The 22,296-nt window shown below is 40.1% G+C and overlaps 1 protein-coding gene across 2 annotated transcripts; it reads left to right on the top strand.

Annotated features, from left to right (window-relative positions):
* The first annotated feature begins 1,360 nt into the window (after nucleotides 1–1,360).
* Nucleotides 1,361–21,888, top strand: LOC135948446 (runt-related transcription factor 1-like). 2 transcript variants are annotated; one of them, XM_065497735.1, is made up of 5 exons: nucleotides 1,361–2,156; nucleotides 13,557–13,670; nucleotides 15,069–15,188; nucleotides 19,348–19,626; nucleotides 20,802–21,888. In XM_065497735.1, exons 1-5 carry the CDS (start codon nucleotides 1,742–1,744, stop codon nucleotides 21,377–21,379), a joined length of 1,506 nt encoding a protein of 501 aa, XP_065353807.1. In that variant the 5' UTR covers nucleotides 1,361–1,741; the 3' UTR covers nucleotides 21,380–21,888. The 2 variants fall into 2 exon arrangements, with proteins under 2 accessions (XP_065353807.1, XP_065353809.1); XM_065497737.1 differs by having other exon boundaries at nucleotides 13,557–13,661.
* Nucleotides 21,889–22,296: the final 408 nt, after the last annotated feature.

Here is a 22,296-nt window from a genome sequence, read left to right on the forward strand (position 1 = left end):
ACGTCCGACATATTCTTAATAATATGGAAGGGAAAAATAAGAAAGTACTGTTTGAATTTACTTCTTACGATAATTTTTAAAATTGTCAGGTGCGTAGGTGTAATGAGAGTCGTTCTGGTGAGCCGTTGGGGAGAGGGTGGAAATAAAATTGGATAGGCAACGTGCGTGACACGTCTGTTCGACAAGAAGCATACTCTCTCATTCGTGAAATCGTCACGAAGAGAAACCTTGCAGTGTGGAATAACTTTGCATAATCGAGCAGCTGACAATTTGCACGTCTTTCTAATTATTTCCAAACAAGTCCAGTGCACTAGAGAAAAATAAATTGTATTGCAAAATAATGATGCTCCTCCTTCGGACCACTTATGCCATAGCGATAGAAAAGACCCTCTCTGTTAGTTTATTGTTAATTCCTGTGCATAACATCAAGGCGGGCGTCGTTAAAATATTCATCGCGCACGCAAATGCAGATCAACCGAAGAATGAGGCGCCCCACATCATTGTGTGCCGACAAGTGTTTGCTTTTTTGCAAGCCGGCTCAAGAGCAAGAGGAAAAATCAGCGAGCGCTTTGCTTTTCGAGTGGATCAAAAAGAGAGGAAACGCTCGCGAGGGGAACGAACGAATGAATGTTTAGCGTAGGGTTGAGAGAGAGCGAGGAAGAGGGTCCTTTTTATTTTATAATTGTTTGTTGCACGATAAGAGTATCGACAAACAGCGAGCGCAGCGTTTATTTTTCATCAGCGGCTTCCAGTTTCGTTTCGCGCTGTACTCACACCACTTGGAATCCCAATTCAGATTTCAAAGCCAGGCTCGGCCACTCGGGTTACAATTAGCAAGTGGTCCATGCTGCTGCTGCTGCTGCTGGTTCTGCGACGAGAGGTGCGTGCGAGCGGCCGCCGCGCGCGGAAGATGCGGACGCAGCAGCCCGCAGGAGCACTCTGGTTCCTTGCTCGTCGAGAGAGCAGAGAGAAGAAAAGAGTCTTGAGCTCTGCTTCGGCCCCGAGTCAAAGCATGCGCACACCCATTTTTTCCGCGACCCGGCGATGATTTTTCTCGGCGGAAAAGAAGACAGCTCCTCCCTCGTCTCCGCCCATCGGCGGGCAGTAGCCGCCCTCAAGACGGAAATCTTAAGACTCGGAGGGAGTGGGGAGATGGCAAACTTTTCACCATCCACATGTTGAGTTTTTCCACGGCGTGTTTATCACCGAAGGGCGCCGGTGAAATACGAACTGCGCTATTTCGGCTTGTAAAACGAGAACGAGGAGCGCGTTTCTGGTGCACCAAAGAGGTGTGGAAGGTACGGTAGGCCAGAGCGCGGAGGTAGTGGTGGTAAGCCCCATATCCCACCAGCGGCGGCGGCGGCAGCGGCAGCGGCGGCGCTCTGCAGCCATCCAGCCAGCCAGCACCCACCCTGCCTGTGTGAAAGAAGTCGTTTCTGTAAAAATATAGCCCTACCCTCATTTTTACCCCTCCTGCCGCCGCGGCCAAAAAGAAGAAAGCTGTGTGTGTGTGCACGTGTGTTGGTGTGAGTGAGTGTTATTTCTCTTCTTTTTATGTGCCGCTGAGGTAGGGTTGGCAAGTTTGGCCGCCGCCGCTGCCGCCGCCGGTAGTGGGGAGGATCTACACCCACAGAAAAGGCCGCGATATGATTCTCTAATTGGGCGAGTGTGGCAAACCTCAGTGGTGCACCCAACAATCCACAACTGCGTGTGTGCTCCGGCTGGCCGCTGCTGAGCAGCCATGACCAAGACCAGCGTTCGCAAGATGCACGCCGAGTCGACGGCCGCGGCGGCCACCAAGGCGGCCGGCAACGGCTCGACCGCGGCCGCCAACGCGGCCAACGAGCCCCTGACTGTGGAGAACTTTGCTGAGAGGGCGCTCAACGAGATCCTGGCCGAGCGTCCTGGCGAGCTCGTCCGCACCGGAAGCCCGCAATTCGTGTGCACCGTGTTGCCGCCGCACTGGCGCTCCAACAAGACCCTGCCGGTGGCCTTCAAGGTGGTGGCCCTCGGCGACGTGCACGACGGCACCCTGGTCACGGTGCGCGCCGGCAACGACGAGAACTATTGTGCAGAGTTGAGGAATTGTTCGGCCATCATGAAGAACCAGGTGGCCAAATTCAACGACCTCCGCTTCGTCGGCCGCAGCGGTCGAGGTGAGTGCCAGCCGAAATTTCCTATATGGCCAGGGCGGTTACACGCAATAATTTGGTCGTTAAAATCTCTCAATTAAGCGCTCACCGCAATGCATGCATGTGTAGAGTCGGCGGCGGGTCGGCGGCGGCGGCTTTAAGAAAACCACCAACCGCTCTCGGGATGCTAAATGGTGCCGCCACGCGCGTTTGCTATACACCGCGTGCTCTCTGAATTTCGCTCCTCTCATACCAGTTGTCTGTGGCATTTCGCAAAACGCTTTGTCACGGTTAATTACTGTCAATTAACGAAACAAGATAACATTTAAGCCCTCTTCTATTAACCAATTTTTAATAGACTGTTAGAAAATAATAACTATTTGTGAATTCACTCAGTGGAAAAATTCAAAATCAATTCTACCTCTGCATAATAATTGTCACCCTCTTTCCTTTCATGCTAAAACTGTGCATTGAGATCTGATAGGTTATATTTTATCGAAATAGATTGCAAATACGGACTTATTGTTTGTTTGATTCCAATACTACTAGGTCAGGAGGGGGATAATGTTTGATGTCAAAGTTACTACTTGAATTTTGCCATCCATTCAAAATTTTTACTTTAATTTTTGGGGTGAAAAAGATGCCAATTTTGAAAGGCTACCAACAACATAAATAAAAGAATTCAATCCATTGTTGCCTTGGATAAATTTTAATCTATAGTTGCACAAAGGTCAATCAAATCCGAATTAAGTAGTTAAACAACAAACGATTAGATTTCACCAATTAAATGTTGAAATGATCTGTAATTCATTTAAATTCTATTAAAATTTGTACAAGAATATCATACAGGCCTAGACAGTTTATGAAATTAAAAATAAATGTAATAATTAATTAGGATAAAATTTACTGCGTGCATCAAATCAGTAAATTGTTTGAAGCAAGTAATAATTTTGTGATTCTACTTACACAAACAAACACTTACTCAGGTTTCTAGATTTGTTAACGTTCTGTTTTAAAATTTAATCAATTCAAATATTTTAATCCTTAGAAATATCTAATTCAATCTCGCACCCCAAGTACTTAGGTGAAAATTACCGAGAAGCCATCAAAAATAATTATTGCAAAGTTCCACCCACGCGTCACTCAAATTGACAAATTTGCATACTCGCAGCTTATACGTAATTAAAGAATTAATAATCTGGATGGCAGCAACCCCTTTTACTCTGATGCAATGAATGTTTAGCACCCCCATCGGCTCTTGTAGCATTATCGCTGCTGCTACTGCTGCGAGCGAGAGAAAGAGGAGCTGTCGAATTGTATGTTGAGCATAGCGACCCTCGTTTTGCCCTCTTGTTTTTTACTCTTTAATCTTATCCAACCCCCACATAGCTAGAAGAAAATATGCTCGGCTCCCCAGCGAAAAGTAAATCTTTGAGAAACTTCTTCTTCTTCTTCTTCTCCTTGCATGGTCCCCGGCCACCCGTACGAGTGCCGACGAACGCGCGGCTCCGGCGCGGAAAGCGGGCTGAACCTGGTCTTGTGCCCGCTGCCGCGCCGCGACCCTTGGGAAAAGCTCGCAACAAACTTGCCGGCCATTAGCACGGCTTAATTAATGCTGCTTTATAAGAAGAAAAATTAAATATGTATGAAAGAGCAGCATAGAAAGAGCAGCCCTCGCCACGTTTGCCGATTTCTGACATTAGCGCGCGCGTCGGAGGACCCGAGACTTTTTAATGAGCAGCGTACATCAAAAGGTTATCCGAGGGCATAGTTTTTATTTAAGAAGGCCTTCAAATGTCGCCAAGACCTTTACCAGCAGGTGGCCGACACGTTGGAAAGCAAGGGTTTGAAATGCTAAAACCAATAAAGGGAACATTCAATTAATATGTTACCACAATTAATACTCTTATTTTTTAATACTTCTTGCTCTTTCCTTCCATGTAAACCATGCATTGAAGAAATATACTTCTCCTGGGTCGAAATGTGTAACAAATAGCTACGTCTCAATTTTATTTCAATAGTTGCCAGCTCAGGGTGGCTAAATTTTTGAAGTCGAAGTATTTGCTATAGATGTAAATTTACATATTTTGCTCCGATTTTGGAGACATAAATGCAAAAATATAATTGAAAAGCTAAATTTAAGTTCGAAAAATTCACTGTAAATTTTTGCTTTTATTTAAAATCAAGTAGCACAAATGATATTTAAATTAATTTAGGAGTTTTTTTTATATATTTGGATAACATTTGTTTGTTGCTCTTTTTGGAAGTGTTTTTGGTTATAACTTTGTATTATGTATTAAACCCAATATTTCTATAATAAATATATATAGTTAATCAGAAATTATGATTCAATATTTAAATATTATTGTATTGTTCTCTATTCTTGCTGGATTGATACATGTGATGCATATTGACGTTAATTGATCATAAGCGTATCAATTATCTTGTGACATTGATGGAAATATCTTTTAACTGCTTTATAGCAATTCTAAAATTTTTATATGAGCTCATTACACTGCTAAATTAAAAACGGACTTTTAGCACGAGCGATAAAGCAAAAAGTGATTAATATTTATTTCTAACACAGGCCCTGACTTTTTGCATCCGATTTAAAACTAGCATCTTCGCACGATAAACGGCAAATTTGTTTTGAAATCAAACAAGGCAGGCGTGCAGCAAAGGAAGGAGCGAACTCATAATAAAATCTCTTTATGCAGCATGCACGGAGAGCGAATAAAAAGGGGGAAGAATCCGGTTTATCCTTTCTTAAGCTTTATTACACCGTGTTTATTAAAGAGATTCTGTGCAGCATAACTCGGGGCAAAAAACAATTTGTTCTACTCAAGTTTAATTACAATGCCGCTGCCGCTGAAAGCCAAGACTTGCGAGCTGCTGTTTTTACTCCAAACACGCTCGAGGGCTACCGAGCTGCTCGCATTGATGCTGACAATATTAAAATCTCATATAATACCAACGCCGCACCCCCACGCGTCTTACGCCCTGAATTCCCGATGAGAGAGCGGCTTTAGCGAAACGCATTTCCGACCGCCTTAATGAAAATAATAAAGATCTCATCTCAATAAAATGGGTTGCCCTCTTTTTAAATACGTCCTCTCCAAGACGAGAGTGTCTGAAAATCTTCTTTCTCGGACGTTAACTCCGGTTTTTAATGATGGATGGAAAGACGTCAAAAGCGTGTCAGGAACCACGGCTGTCCGCTTCCTGCCTCGCCTGTCATTTACAAGTCGGACAATGTGTGTGAAAAGTAAAACGTGTTCCTCTCTTTTTACGCCAGCTCTTTAAAAAGACGGGTGCGAGCTACTGCTGCTGGGGTCCAAGTTCAAATGGTGACAAATTGATCGATTGTTGTGGATGATGTCACCCTTGCTCCTTTTATACATTATTATATTCCTTATTTGCCGGGGGAGAAAAATCAACCCTCCGCGCCACCCTCCCTCGTCGTCACTACTGTTTCCGTATTATGTTCGCTCACACCCTCTCTCTTTTTGTGCGAGTGCCGCTCGCGATTCCTGTCTGGGACACAGAAACGAACACATATACACACGAAAGATCGGGCAAAATTCTCATCAAAAAAGTCAATGTCATAGCGTCATAGCACAGCATGCCATTCTTACCAGCAGTTAAGTCAGTCAAGTAAAAAAAATAGCAACTTCCGTACTTTGACTGTGGAATTTGTAAAAAAAAGTTTAACAATCAATTAAGTATTGAGATTGTTTCAACTTTCGAAAATTATAACAGTAATCACCTGCATCTATCGTTCTAATCAAATAGGAAGAATAAAAACGAATTTGAGTTTACTCGCATTTGCATTAAAATCAGTTGTGCGATCATAAGAACAAAGTGCCAGGCATTTTAATATTAATGATCATGCAAATTTAAAACCGGAGATAGAGATTGACGCATCAGAAATTCATGGCACTGGTAGGTGAGTACGTCTGCACCAGTCTTAACTGATGAGGGTTCAGTACTCGAACCAGTCTAATTGGCATTAAAGAAAAATTCTTCATTCTTCTGGATTTATTGAGCTTTCCTACTATAATTTTTATTTTATAACTATAAGCGAAGAGTTGCGTTATTTTGTTGAACATCTTTCCTAGGCATTCTTGCAATTAGAAAAAAAGTACTTTACAGAATATTAAATTTTTAAACTTACTCAATTGTGCTGGATTTGGCTTTATTTTATAAATTTATTGAAGTAAAAAAAATAGATTTAAAATCAGTTTCATACACTGTAATAATACTTAGAACTTAAAAAATATATATATATATATATATATATATATATATATATATATAACAAAATTTATGTTTAATATTATTTTGCGTTAAAAATATTGTTGATTTAAATATTATACTTTATAGGTAAATTTTGCTTAAACCAAAACCATATATATATTATTGTATTTGTAACACGTTTTAAATTTAAACTATTATTTTTATACGTATTTCTATACGATTGAAATAGAATAAAATTTAAGTTGGCTATAGATGACTCCTCTGTGGAGGGATATTAACTTAAAATTAACTAGTTACCTACATGTGTATTCACTCTTTCTGCTCTCATAATTAAATTGTATTGATTACTCCACAAATAATCATGAAAAAATTTAACAGAAATTGTAATCTTGAAAATTGCTAAAATGATAATTTAAAAAAAATTACTCCTACACACGATAATATTCAACCTATTTGACACTAATAATAAGAGGGAAACAATTATTACTCTTTCCCAAACCAAGATCATAAACTTAAAATAAGTAATGGAGTTTCGTTTGATCATAAGGTATTGATATAATAAGTGCAAATTAGTGAGCAATATAATCTTTGAATGTTGTGCTCAATGTTTAATACTATCAAAGCTATTAAAAATAGAGCTGCCCAAAACCTTGATATCAGTATTTCGATTTCAACAAGTTTCTTTTCAATAAAAATGCAATTGAATATAATAAATAATTTTCTGATCAGTTCACTCTTTGTTGTAAACAGTCAAGAAGCGTTCATTGACTAATGATTAATGATATGTTCCTCACACCATTTACAATATTTTTAATAAATCAATGGTAACAAAAACCAAGATTTTGATACCATTTTGTCCTTCATGTCGAATATGCCAGTAGAATATGTGCAACCAAACTGACAAAAGTCAACTGTCAGTGTGCCTGCCTTGATTTGGCGTGCTCTAATCTGATTTGTAGCACTCTCGGGTTGCTCTCGGCACCTTGCATCCGACCTCGAATATTGCGCTGGAGGTGGCTGTGGTCCTTTGCAAACACACAGGCCCCTTTATCTTGTTACCCGAGACGCCTTGGCACACTGTGGTTGTCACTTCAAACATTGTCGGTGTGATTCTTTGCCTCTGCTGTATTTTTCTAACGAATCTGTCGTCGGTCTTGTGTGCTGCTGGCGTGCCACCGTTATAGTAGTTTGCGTGCGCTTGATTCTTTCTCTCTGTCTGCCGTGTGCGGATGATGAAAGAGAGGAAGCCCAAAAAGCCGCCGAGGTTTCCTTTGTAGTGCTTGGTGGAAAACAGGAGAAAGGATGCAGAACGTGCACATGCGACTGTCACTTTGTTTTATGCTCCTCGGTGTGCCACACGCCTTTGCAAATTGTTAACAGACGTCGATTTTTGACTAAGGGTGTTAGTTTTCTTCTCGCTTCTGTCATAAACATTCCATTTCTGTTAATTTACTCAATTGCATGAAAGTAAAAATATGATGTTTTCATAAATAATAAAAGCTCAATAAAAAATACTGATCACGTCGATCCAAATCGCTAAATGATAACTTTACGATATTTATTCAAATTGTCCCTTACCTGTCATTCCTTTCAAAAATAAATAATTTTAAAAATTCGAATTAATTTAAGTTAGTTAAAGCTATGGATTATTTCAAAACCTAAAACATCTAAAACATTTATCCATGTTAAAACAATTTTGATTTCCAATTAGATGGATTGCTTTATTAATGATTATCTTTGTCATGAAGCAAAAAGATGTGTCCTAATTATATTTGATCTATTCATTTGCGATTTTTGAAATTGTTAAAAACGTTCCGTCAGAACAGGAGATACTACAACGTAGTACATATCAAATATACACCTAAATAAAGTACAATTCCATAATGATTCAGATCTTTTACAATAAGATAATCCAACTATAGTAAATAAAATTAAAAGAATTAGGAAATAGACTAAGGAGAGATCATGACCAAGCGATTAGATTGTCAATAGAACATTACATGCTGTTTAGTGTCTGATTGACACAATTTTTTAAAAATGACAATTATTTATCTCAAATATTCCACTCAATTATTAAGAAGAGTCTAATGACAGATAAAGTTGTGTTCAGTATTAAAAAAGTGAAAAATTTAAAATTATTTACACGGATACAGCGAGCTGAACTCAAAACAAATTTTATTTGGTGAACAGTTTAATATAAAATTTCCTTTATCTCCATTTATAAAACATAATTTGTCTGTTTATTATGCTTGCTGTTGACAGTAATTTTTCCGAAGCACAATCAAATTTGAGATTGCTTGAGAAACTTGAAAAGAAAAATAGTTAAAAACATTTACAGGCAAAAATTATAAAATACAAAAGTTGATTGAAAAATATTATTAACTTGTATTATTATAATTTGATACTTATTCAGTTTTACATTTGTATGGAACAATATTTAGCCAAACGGCAATAATAAATAAAAATAGAATTTTGGGCTAGGATTCTACTTGAAAAATTCGTTCTATTATTTTAAACTCTGATTCAATCACTATATTTAGGTTTTTTAAATACAAATTATGGATGATACTGTTTTTGACATTTTGTTAAGGCTGATTCAAACGTCGCAAATGAAAGTGAGTGCCTTGCTGTGCGGATATTTCTGGCTATGGAGCTCCCCCGCAGAAATGAAGAAACAGCAGAAGCCATGAAAGTCATTGTAGCGTGAATTGTTTGTTAAAGCTGGGAGTGAGTGCGTTTTGTCTGCTCGTCGGATTGCGGCGGATAGACACATGGTGGGTGTGTAATGAGATAAGCGCCGTCGGTCCGTCCGACACGACGACGCAGCCACCGCACCAAGGCATTTTTGCGCTCGTGAACCCATCGTTCTCGGCCCTCCAATATTGCTGCATGAGGAAGACGCACAGCAGCCAAATTTCACGCTGGTTAAGAACACGCCAAGCGTGATGAGCAGGCGCTTCTGCTGCAAGAAAATAAAAGTGTTCGCTCGCTTGCCGACTTGGCTCTGGGAAATCACACAAGATGTGGTTTTGTGCACACTTATTTAAACCACAAGCAAATTTTTTTAATTTAACTTTTAACATGAACATTAAAAATACACAATCAATATATTATCTTATCTTTGTAGAAACAAATTTATGTTGTTTTGAAAGTTGACATTTTAAAAATAAGACAACCAAAAGAATTGAAGCGAGAATTCTGAATTTTTTAGCGCAAGTTTAACGTAAATAGATATATTTAAAAAATAATTTGTGGTATATTAAGTTGATGGAAGATTACGACCAGTGATAAGTAAAATATCTTAAAATGTGAAGTTTATATTAAAAGTTCTGTATATATTTGATATGTTATAGTTTTCCTAATGTCATTTCATTAAAAATTATAATAACTTCTAATAAAAAGCGAGGTTTAAAAATCTTGAGAAAGTTTGATGATTAAAAATCGTACTCTGAATTACCAATTGAAGCGTACTAAAATCAAAACGATTTAAATTAATCAAAGTAAAGCAGAAAATTCAAAAGCGCAAAAACTTCGCTGCAGTTAAGTTAAATGACAAAATTTCACAGCAAAGCTGAACACCAACGAGTAATTACAAAATTGCGCAGATTCCGATTTAGCAACTTCCATAAAAGACGTCTCAATTGAATCGCTGGCAGCGAGTGAGCGTTCTCCGCTTCCAGCTCAGTCTCCGAACTTTACTGCCGCGCATTGAAGCATTCTGTTTGCGGGTGATAGTCTGCGGTAATCCTCGTTGGCTTACAGCGACGTGTGTTGTACCAATTTATGCAGGGCGCGCAGCCCCAATCGAGGTCTACATCTATATTGCGCCATATATTTTGCAGTTTCCTTGCCAGAATAATAACATGGATTCGCTGCCTTTATTGAATCAATATGGCTCGTGTGTGTGTTTGCCGCTTTTATGAAGGTTCGTGCGCGCAGCAAGAGGGAAAAACAAGCACGACCGAGATGCCATTTGGCTCGAAAAAGAGCTGACTTGGCGACCCAATTCGATTGTCGTCTTATTTTGTGGAGTTTAAATTGAAACGCGTGGCGAAGTGAAATAAAAAGAAGCGCCGGCCGCATTGGTTTCTGCAAATAGTTGCTCGCGCTGGAATGCGTCCAGAAACCGTATATTATTCTCGGCCTGTGGCATTTGCAATTTAGAGATCGCTCCTTTAATGCGAATTGCAACGGCTCGGGCTGTGAGATTGGGACTGTTGACTTTTCTGGGATTCTCTACGAATACGGAATTTTAAACGATAGAAAATTACTATTGCAATTTTTTCTTCCAAAAAGTTAGACTCGATGGGTCTAAAAACTTAACTGCCGTACATATTGTAATTAACTCTAACAACTTAAAAAACATGGAGGTTAATACTATGAAGCTTCTACTTTTCAATTCTGATTCTGCAAGCATATTATAATAATTAAAACAAGAAAAAGGAAAAACATGAGCAGAAAATTGAATTAACATGAAGTCATTGTTTAAAATTTTAAGAAAAGCAAGATTTCGTCACTTGTTTCCTTTTTTTGATTAGATAAAAATAAATAATTAAAAATCTTCTTAAAAATAAAAAAAATAAGAACTAAAAAAAGAAGAAAAAAGTTTGTTGCGTTAATTTTCAATATCTTTTGTTTTGTCATCAATAATTTTTAAACAGTAAAATAGTGGTTTAAATTCAAAATCACTCTAATTGTTAATGGTTGTTTTTAAAAAAAGTACTACGCTACGCTCTAAACAAAGGTCCTTGATTTATCGATCAGTCCGCATGAAAAAATATAAAATTACCGTAAAATAGCAGACACAAAGAGAGTAAAATATCCAAAAATTATGAGCCATCCACGTCAAGCTGAAAACACGGCGAGCAATACAAATAAGAACTCAATTTTGTCGTATTTGTATTTGCACTCGTTCCATTATTTAAAGCTCAACTGTGAATCGCTGACGTTTACAGCAGGTTGCATGTCTGTCAGGGGCGTTTAGTTGAAAATCACATCCTTGCCTGACGCGCGTACTCCTCGCTCACTCAGTGTTTGCTTTGTTGACTGCCTACTTCATAACGAAACCGCGCAGCCGGGGTTGCTGTGCACGCGTATTTTGGGGTTGCCGCGCGCCCTTTATAATAATAATTATTGCTGCCCGCTTAAGCTCCACTCATTCTCTGGCTGTGTGTGTGTATGCACATTTCTTGGCTCGTCGTCTCTCCGCGTAACACGCAAGAAGTCTCATAAATATTTCACGCCATCCGAAAAGTGAGAATGGTACCGGGCCGCACAAGTCGTGTGTGTCTGCCACAATATTCCGCTCCCATCCACCGTCTGTCAGCGCTAATTTATAATTAAACACACACACTCAGACTGTCTCACCGTGGCACGAAAGCATCTCGCCTAGTGACAAATTTACCATTTGCCCTGAAATACTAGTATTTGTTAGCTTAAGTGGATTTTCTACATTATTAATTTAAAATTTTATGTGTTAAATTAATCTATTTCATTCATAGAGTGGGAGAAACAGGTATATTTTCTTGTAAAGTCAAAGGGACACTATTACTAGAATTTATTACTTATTCTTAAATATCTGAGTGATTATTTTGTAGTAGTTAGTTTTTTTTGCTCTTTTTATCCCTGTCCGAGGACCGGGAAGTTAGTTGAAATTTATTTTGTAATAGTAAAATTACCTTTATTATCAAATTTAAAATTAATAATAATAAATTTATATTTGATTTTTTCTATTTAAAGAAATGAATTTAAAAATCTCTTTGTGTTTGCATTTTTTACATTTTTAAGTGCGTGCGGTTACTTGTGCAATTAAAGGAAAAAAACAATATTTCTAGCTCAAACTGCGCGTGTAGAGATATTCCCCGAGTCCGCTGAAGAAATGCGTTCCACTCGTGCAGCATAAATATTTTATTTTTAATTTCATTTAAGGCAAGCCATATTTCAGCGGCTGCTCTTGGTCGGTTTTTCAAATTAGTCTGCTAAGCCAGCAGCACACACAATTCCCGGGCTGGAGAAACTGCGAAATGTTTTATGATTGCGAGCGGCGTTATTGGCTGGCAAGACCACATGCTTAGAACAATGCGAGCCGAGAACGAGAAAGGCGGCGTTAAAAATTCAGCCGAGCCATCTTGAGGTGCGCCTCAATTATTTAGTCATTTTTCATTGCTATGGTAACCCGAGAATTATTATCATCTCGCAGCTTTTTATGCACGCGCGCCCGCGCGTTTCTTTTATTCTCTTTTCGTCGGCCGCTCTCTTTCTCTGCATGGCAATAAAGAACAGAAATTGTTAGCTGGGGGTTTTTATTGTTTGCGTGCCCTCTCCGCGACTGAAAGAGTGAGTGGCGGTCAAGGTAAGATGTGCCCATCAGGGTCAAACGGCTGGCAAGGTGGGAAACAATGAGCCGCAGTTTTCAGACCTCCAATTAGTTGAACAGCCACTTGGTCCGGCTGAAATAAAAGAAACCAGCCGGCCTCGAGGCGTACGCGCTTTTTGCATTGTTTTTTTTCCAACGTGGTCGGCAATAGAGGCAGCTCTTCTAAATAATTGAATTTCACGGAGTGACTTTTTTATTGATCTAAAAATCCCCACTTTCATAAAGGGATAGAAATTCTTTTGAGCGGAGAAAAATCTTTGTCTGCTGACTGCAACAGCTGTTGCCACTCGTGCTCTGTATCGCGGCTGATGAAAAACTCAACCGATTCATCTTCCAATATTAAGGGGTGGCGCCCCATTTATGCACTCCCTCGCGTGAGAGGCAGCGTGAAAAGCGGGGCGAACGGAATTCAAGCTGAAAAAGCTTAATATTTGTCGATTTGAGTTACTACTAATTTGCAAAATTTGCTGCTCATTAATTTAATTTTTCAGGACAAAATTTGGGTTTGGCATGGAGAGCGATTGGCGGCAGGTGTTTGAAATTTTTGTTAATTACTTTTTTCTATTTTACTCAGTAATGTGTTCAGTCAACGAATTTCACCGACCCGCATTTCAAAATCTTCTGCTGTTATATCTGTGGTTTTGGATTTTGTTTGAGACAAATAACTTTTAACCATCCAACGTTCACTTTTAGATGCCTATAACCTGGCTAAAAACCTTTGTTAAATGATTATTGCATAAAAAATAATTTTAAATTTATTTGGAATTGAAACGAATAAATTTTTGTTTCAGGAAAGAGCTTCACGCTGACCATAATAGTGAGCACGTCGCCGCCTCAGATCACCACCTACACCAAAGCCATAAAAGTGACTGTCGACGGGCCTCGGGAGCCTAGAAGTAAGACAAGTAAGTGCGTTGCTCAATGCACTGCTGTATCCTTGCTATATTAATTAACCCTCATCTCGGTCAGACGCAACGCGAAATTGCATATTCACGAACGTAGAGATAGGCGCAAGCTCCAATTACACAGTACTCTTCAGTTCTTGGAGGGGAATCGATCCACTTCTTGGCTCAGGTCACAAAATTCTCCCGTTAAAAGATCGCCAATTTATCAGGCCTCTGCTCGCTGCCTTTAGTGGTTTTAATTAAACCGATAAAGCGCCGCGCCGCGTCAATCGCGACTCGACTAAGCAGAGCAATTAATTTGCAATTCGACCCTGTTGCGTTGTAGATTTTTCACTGACGCGGTTTTTTCTTCCTCTCCAGCCGCGAGATTCAGGTGGTCCCCGCGAGGTGCCATAAATATCCCATAGCACGACTGGGCAATAAAATAGTAGAAGTCAATAAAAGAGAGCGTACACAACATTCATACAAGCCCTAATTGATCTGATATGATGTTGGTATTTTTAAACACCACCAATCAGACTGCCCGACACGCCAGCTGGCCACATATGTGCATGTAAAACCATCCATTCCGTTTATTAGCACACAGCAATTGGTGTGTTTTGTGTTTTGTGAAACGCGATATAAATTAATTGGGTTGACGAAGCAAAATTAATATAAATACAATTCGCAAACACGGCTAAACAGAGCTTTAATTCTTTATAATTTGGTCAAGAAATATTGGATTTCCTCATGGGATGCACCTGTCGTGGATTTTAATACTTATTGGATTGTGCGCATTGTGGCCACTCACTGAAGCGTGATCGAGGCTTGCAATTTGAAAATTAATTGCTTGATTAATTGATTAATATTTTTATCGAATGATACAAAAATATCGAGGAATCCAGGTTGTGAAATTTAAATCTAAGTTACGTATTTTATATATATTATTACATATATTTTGTAAATTTCAATTTCTGGAGAAAAAATTCCATCCTTGTTCAAATCACGCCGGCTGGTAGAGGAATTAAATTCTTTGTTTCAAGTCATGTTAAACTGTTTATAAATAACAATGGAACAAAATCATACCGATATTTTTAATGAAAAATTAATCCAATTATTAAAGTCGCAATCTCCGTCCGAACATCCTGATTAGTACATTTTCCCCGCTCTCACACTAAAGTCTTCTTAACGAGACATGTTGCTTTCTGGAGGGTGTTTAGTTTAGCTGCTGCGTCTGTCGCGTCCATTAGAGATGAAAATCTCCCTCTCAGTGGCCGGAAATAATTCGCAGGTACTACAAGTTGTGTACCAAAGAGCCGTAATGAGGGTGGCCGAGCCCTCACTCATTCGGGGGGGAGACGCAGACGCACACGCTGGTTTTATTACCGGCAGATAAAGAGGCAATTACTGATGTTGCAGGACACCAGGCGTTCCACCCCTTCCACTTCGGCCATCGAAGCCACTTCCATTTCGGCAACCCCCTCGATCAGCCCCGGATACCTGACCCTTTGGCTGGCTCCATTAATTTTAAACTCTCAGGTGAGTTACTGCTACTTTATTATCTCTCGTGTTTTTGTCATGTCCGTCGACACGCCGTTTGACCAGTGCTGACTCTCGAGGGTGCAAAAACAAGGGGACACTGGCTACTGCAACCCATGAAGGGGGATGGAAGTGTTATTGTTGTTAGAGAGAGTACTAAAGAGATGAGATTATTGCCAGCTATAAATTCAAGACGCCCTTACAGTCGGGGTCAGTTTTTCTGTCGCCGATATTGATATTTCACGGTACTCGGATATTATTTTATTTGGAGGGATATAAACGAGGAGGGTGGACACTGAAATCTGCAATAAATCCTGGTGGCTTTAATTTTCTTGGTTCAAGTACTTTTTAGAGAATTTAGATTTTCGTTCCTTTCAGGAAGTCCCAAGTGTTGCCACCAAAGATGGCATCTTGTGATTAATAATTTATGGGAATTTGAACTGCTGTTGTGCATTCTTAGAGTCAATGGATTTCAATTGATTTACTTAAAACCTAAATCGAATCAGCCTAGCGTAGTAGAAACGAATGGATTTTTTATGATATTTTTTAAAGTTTCAGTTTTTGGTTTCCAGAAATAAAATGAAATCTTTTACGCTAAGAATACATAGAAGCAGGTTTTAATCTATTTTTGCAGCGCAATTTCTTAAAAATTGTATTTGAAAAGTCATTGGTTTGCAACTCTAAATAAAAAGACATGCTCTCAGCAATTAGTTAATTCAAAAAAAATTTCCAGCATTAAAGAGGAGAAAATACCTGAGATATTATTTGTGCCCAGGTGCTTAGAATGAGAAATTATACAAATTATTAATCAGTTGAAATTAAATGCTGTTTCCTCGATGAATAGAGAGCTACTTACATTTTCAGTAGTTGTACAGAAATATGTTGCAAATTTTAAGTTTCAAAATATAGTTAGTAAAAAATTTAATGTATTTGTAATGTTTATTCCAAATTGTAAAGAACTGTCATCTTTTTTCATTTTATACTTAAAAATCTAATTTATTTTTATATATAAATGTGTATACAATTTTTGATTTCCTTATTTTTACTTGCTTTTTGTCGAGGAGGCAATGTTTAAATTATTTATTAAAATTTTTTTTAAATGTAGGCAAGCATACATTACCTCTAAGCAAATTGACAATATAATTTCATACTTTGCTAGAAATGTTTAGCAGTGTACGATTAAGATGTAATAATAACTTTCCCTTTGATGGACAAACTATAAATACAGAGTCAAACTAGTAAAATGTGGGTATTCACTTATCAGCTTTGACGGTGGAGCTAGTTTGGCGGGGGCACACGCCATCATGCTGATTAAGAATCGAGTCACACCCTGGGCGTCCTTTCGTGCGGTGTCAAAAGCGCTCGCAGACAGTCCGAGCACGAGCGGGTCAATCAGCGCAAAGATCGGTCTAGGAGATGTGCGCGGCGTGTCGGCAAAACACGCTGCTCGAAATGCAAAATTAATGGAGCAGGGTCGGCTGGGGGATGATAAACTATCTGGCCCGGCTGCGGAGCTGCTCAAGAATCGGAAACAGTGCGTATCATCCCAAGACACCGGCAAACGCCTTTGCATTTGTAAGGGCGCTGCGTGCCTTGCATTGAGATGCAAACCAGCAGCAACCCTCTCACTCGCGACAATTAATCTTATCCGGCGATGACAGCCGGCAGAGGGAATGTGATTTTTTACGCCGCGCGCGATTTATTTTTCTCTTTGTCTGCCGTTTCCTTTCTTTTCTTTCTTTCGCGACGGGGGCTTCTTTCTTCTGCTTATCAACTCCTGGCACGTTCCTCTGAGCGATGCGGTGTCACACTCGGCGCCGCAGACTTACTTTCTTTCTTTCTCTCTCTCGCAAAGGACCCCACCGGTGTCGCAAACAGCACTGCTAACACCTTCCCTCTGATGCGATGCGTGCATCTTCCTCACATTAATTAGATCAACGTGTGAGAAAAGGGGAACTTTTTCGTCACTGCTCCTCTGCTGACGGTCAAAATCAATCAATCTAGTTACAAGTTGCAACGGCAGCTTCGAACATTAAATGTTTGGTTTTAATTTATTTTTCACAACACAGTAATTTTCTAAGTTAGTGATTTTTTATTTATATGCTTCATAACAAACTATTTTTGCACTTTTGCATTGATCTTTAAGTGAAACGAAAAATTCCAAGCAACAATTCCTATTAAAATTTTAAATTTTTTATGTTTTGATAAATATTATATAAATTTATTGTACTATTACTTAAAAATTTAAATTATTAAAATAATTCTACATATTATGCACATATTAGTTTTACAATGTTAATATGATGCTTTCATGAACGCTTAAATTTTTTAAATTAATATGGATATTGTCATTGCTCACAAGCATGTGATGTCAAAATATATTAAAACGATGCTTAAGGGATTTTTCAATATATTGAATCTAATTGCGAACCATTGTTTTTATTTACAATAATGCTCGCTATAGCTGTTTAATTTCGAATATCGAATTCATCGAAATTCCTTTAAATGATATACATGGACCAAGGTTCTGGGGAATGGTTTGTTCTTTGCAAAAATTTAAGAGATCAAAAGGGGTAAAAATTTTAAATTGAGCAGGCGTAAGTTAATAAAATATAATTATTACAGCAACTATTGAGCTTACAATTGGTGATTATCTTGGTCAATTTATACCGATCGATTATTCACGTCTACTATAAAGTTTTAATGCAAAAGCTAAACAAAAACCTGCGTGATTTATTGAAAATAATTCTTCCGTTCTGTATAGCATCTTGCACTAAAAATTTAAACTATACGGAAAGTCGTAGAATATGGCAAGAATTGAATCAGTGCGGACGAGTGGTGCAGTTATGGACGCATGTAATTCAGCTTTTTCCACGAGAGAGCACTCGCTCTGTGCAAAACGGGCCGGCCGCGGTGGCCACAGCATCAGCCTCAGCAGCAGCGAGCCGCTTGGGGTTGGAAGGGTTAGCGCGAGATGGCAGAGATATTCAGCTGCGGCAGGTGCCGCAGTCCGACGCGAGGCGCCACCCTCCGCCCCTAATTTGCATGGCAACATTGCTGAAATGTTAATTGCGCGAAATTTCTCGAGTCTGCCCGCCTGCCTGCCTGCCGATAAAATCGCATCGCAATCATTGCAGCGGGCCGGGCCGGGTGGCGAAAATCAAGCTGCTCTCTCGTCGCGCGGAGAAAAGAGAGAATTTTACAGAGAGCAGGAAAGGAGAAGGGGGAGATGAAGAAGAGACATTCACGTCTTGAAAATCAAGAGCCCGGCGCTAAAAAGAGTGGCAGCTTTGTTTTTTCCCTTAATGAAAGAAAGACGGATTCGCCTGCTCTTTTCTCTCCCGCCGAGTAAAAAGCCGAGCGTTAATTTTACTTAAGCTGCTGGCGGACGGACGGACGTGTCCTAAAAAATAAAATGCAGCGCTCTCGCAGCTGCTGAGGGTGCTTGCTTGCCTGCCTGCTGAATTTTCTTATTTCCCAAAACGGCAGGCAGCTCATAATTAAGAAAGAATGTCAAGACTCCCTGCTGCAATCTTGTAAAGTAGACGATTGACAAAGTAATTAAGAAAAAAGCTGCTGAGCGCAGCGCGGGAACGGCCAAGTTTCTTTTGCCGGCGTGCAAGCATTGCAGAGACGCGCCCCTTGCCGCCCTCGAAGCTGTCTTTAGCAGCCGAGGCGACCGCCTGCTCATTTGCAGCACCAAGGCGGCGGCAGCGGCGGCGACGGCGGCCAAATTTAATTACCCATCCCTCCTAATTTCGAACCCCTTATACTTGACTCTTCGGCCCGCGTGGCAGCAGAAGCAGCCACCCTTTAACACTCGCACCCCCACGGCAATCTGTAAAAATTGCCGACATTTTTAATACGACACGCGGATTATTTAGCCTCCCTCGCCGTGTCCCTGCACTTTCGCCAAGAAAAGGAATAATGAGCCGTCGCTAAGTGCCAACTGCGGCCCTTTAATTCTACCGTGCGAGAAGAAAGGGTGCGCGACCGAGACCTAGCTCGCGTTAATGAATAATAAAAAACGGATTTTACGCGGCATGAGGTTTAACTGTGCTGCAAACTCTGCGAGTGAAAATAATCATTAGCGAATAATTAAAAATCCCAGCGGTGCCGCTAACGAAATTAATCCGTCTGTTCGAATTTAATTCCGCAGGAATCGCCCAGCACCTGGGGATGAACCCAGGCGAGCACCCGTGGAGCGCGTTCAGGGCGGCGCACCCCTACCCGCACCAGTACACGCTGCAACAGTCCACCGGATTACACGGTCCACATTTCCCGGCGACGGCGGCTGCGGTGGCCGCCGCGCACGCACTCGCCTTCCCCGGTAGAGCGGCGGCGGCGGCGACCGTGCCCCAGGAGGAGCAAACCGTGTCGCAAAACCTCAGCACCAACACTGCCATCGCGAGACCAACCTCACCTGTCAGAGCGACGTGTAAGTTTAACATTATTTTCAGTTTCCACTACCCTCAACTTTTTGGTGTAACATCAATATTGAAAAAAATCACTCTTTGATAATGCGCTCACACTCATCAAAGTATTTGCTGCCAATTTCATGTAGACATAGAGTTTGTGCTAGAGAAGTAGATTTACTGTGTACGCAAATGATTTTCATTGATAAGAAAAATTATAAATTTAACAAGACACAGTAAAACTTTATATTTTTTAAAAGACAATTAGACCAATTATTACTGTACTTGAAATTATTTTTAAATAAATATAGATTAAACACAATAAGTATAACAAAAATAATGTTTTGATTCTCAACTATAACATTATTTTAAACAGCTTAAAGTTCATTCTTTTTGTAAAAATAGCCGGAAAAGCAGATTATACTTGGTTAAAAATTGCACCACTCTGAAGCTATCCAATGAAATCTGAATCAGGGTAGTTTAAATATTTAACTAAAATTACTGAATTGGTTTAACTTTTCCGTTTACAAAAACCTTTTTAGGTTTGATGGAATATTAACCTGATCGAAAAGAGTATTGATCACCAAGGCCAAAAGAGATTTTTCTAATTTTTTACCATCGTGAGTTCCAGTTCAGACAGTGACAAACATCTACTTGTTTATTTTTGCTACGAGTCTGTGCAGTAAGATTAATTAAATTTAATGTAATAAATTGCAAGGAAAAATCGTCTAACAGAACTTCAAAATTACTGGAAAAAAAAGATTATTTGCAGACATAATCTCTCGCCTCACTGACAATGAACTGCAATATAAATTTTAAAAAATTGTACTGCATTTTTTCTTTTTTGCAATTTTTAATGTTTAACAATGGAAATAGTCAAAGGTCATGTCATAGTTTTTTCAGTTTGAATTACTCACAAGTACAGTGTAGCAGTACATCATAAAATCATTGAAATTTGACTTAAATACCCTGATTTTGGAACCTTTTCTTTAACTTTCTCGATGAAATATTTACTAATAATTAAACATTTAACTATGAAAATCATTGTAACAATTCATTCCTCAATGGCTTTTAGTGCTTAGAAGCAAGTTCAAAATATTTTATTTATTTTTTTCACAAAATTAAGTTTAGTAAAATGATAATCTTTGCCTTATTGTTGTCCCGTTTAATTAATAATTAAATCAATTAAAATTCACAGGTGCGGAAAGCATTAGCAGTCGTCCGAAAATCCTGGCGCCGAGCCCGAAGGCGGCCATGGCATCCAACGACACGCCCAACTCGAACTCGTCCACATCACGGCACCGCAGCACGCCGTGCTCAGCCACGTTGAGTCCACGGTCGCCGGAGACGGCTGGTTCGGTGACGACGGAGTCGCCGGCGACGCCGGTGCCGGGCGGGCGGCCCACCCTGCCCCTGATGCACCTCCCCTCGCTGCTGAGCGGGCACGGCTACTACAGCAGCATGTTCCTGCACAACACCCTGCTGCCACCCAGTCTACTCTACTCGCACCTCTACCCCAACCACTTCCCGGGCCACGAGCAGCTGATGGCCGCCGCACACCTGCGGCCGCCGCTGGAGTCGCCAGCGGACTCGTCTGAGGAGAAGGCGCATCCAGAGGACTGCAGCCTCAAGGCCAGGCCCGAGACGAGTTCGCCGCCGTCGTCACCACCCCCGAAGGCGTCGTCACCGCCAGCTGAGGTCACGCAACCACCTCGATCCAGTCCTGGGAGGGCCGCGGCCAGGAAGCCGGCCACCGACGTCTGGCGGCCCTACTAAAATTACGATTTTAATGCGAAAAAAGGTTTTTGTAACGATATTTTGTGTGCCACTATCGTTGAATATATCGAATTTGTTGTTGAAGTAAATTCTTTAATGGCGAGGGTTGCCCTCAGTGTTCTGAATAATCCAAACGAAACGCACTACTTAATAAATCTAATTTACCTGCATCCTCAAACGGATTTGATCTCATTTTCATCTAGCCGAGTAAGAAATAAATTGTGATTTTTATTATTTAAAACCGCTTTCGGCAAACCACTTTTGTACAAAGAGAAACCCCTGACAAATCAAAACCACGCACCTCTGTTCTTGTTGTTGAGTTTCGTGTAAATTGTAAAAAGAGTAAATTGTGTAAATGCAAGCTGTTATTCTTCATCCCACGACGCAAATGTACCGATAAAAGTAACGAGATTGCACTGCTGCAACTATGAGAGTGAGAGAGCGAATGCGATGCATGTACCACCGTACTAAATGGATGTAAAAAATAAAACACGTGACTCTTTAAAGTACACAGAAGTCTTTTTATTTCCCTCCCGCCGTGCAAGAAAGAAAGAAAGAAAAGCTGACGGGTGAAATTTAGCGCGGGGGTTGAGGAGGCATGCAACATGACACGTGTAATGGGTCCGATGCTTCCAATAAAAATTTAAATAACCTCTTACCAGGGTGGCTGCCTTTTATTTTTTAATCTCGGGTAAACAAAAAATTACGCCGCACTGCCTTGAAAAGTCATCCCCGGCAGGCATTAAAAGAGGCTGCTGAGTGCCTTTTTTCATCCCCCCTGTATAATGCTGCCAATAATAAGGCAAGCGAGCGAGCGAACGCAGGGGTGCGCGCACCTCTTCTTAATGAACCATCGCAAACTAGCTCCTTTCATTCCAAATTTAAAAATGTCTATCTTGTCCCTCACAGTCGGCTGG

The sequence above is a fragment of the Cloeon dipterum genome, chromosome 1 (assembly GCF_949628265.1).
Source record: "Cloeon dipterum chromosome 1, ieCloDipt1.1, whole genome shotgun sequence".
NCBI lineage: Eukaryota > Metazoa > Arthropoda > Insecta > Ephemeroptera > Baetidae > Cloeon > Cloeon dipterum.

What these genes read in the sequence shown, in the direction of transcription:
- LOC135948446 (XM_065497735.1), top strand. Translation starts at nt 1,742, where the DNA reads ATGACCAAGACCAGCGTTCGCAAGATGCACGCCGAGTCGACGGCCGCG. An exon ending in GGAGCCTAGAAGTAAGACAA is followed by an intron (nt 13,671 to 15,068) that starts GTAAGTGCGTTG and finishes CTGATGTTGCAG; the next exon opens with GACACCAGGCGTTCCACCCC. An exon ending in CATTAATTTTAAACTCTCAG is followed by an intron (nt 15,189 to 19,347) that starts GTGAGTTACTGC and finishes TTAATTCCGCAG; the next exon opens with GAATCGCCCAGCACCTGGGG.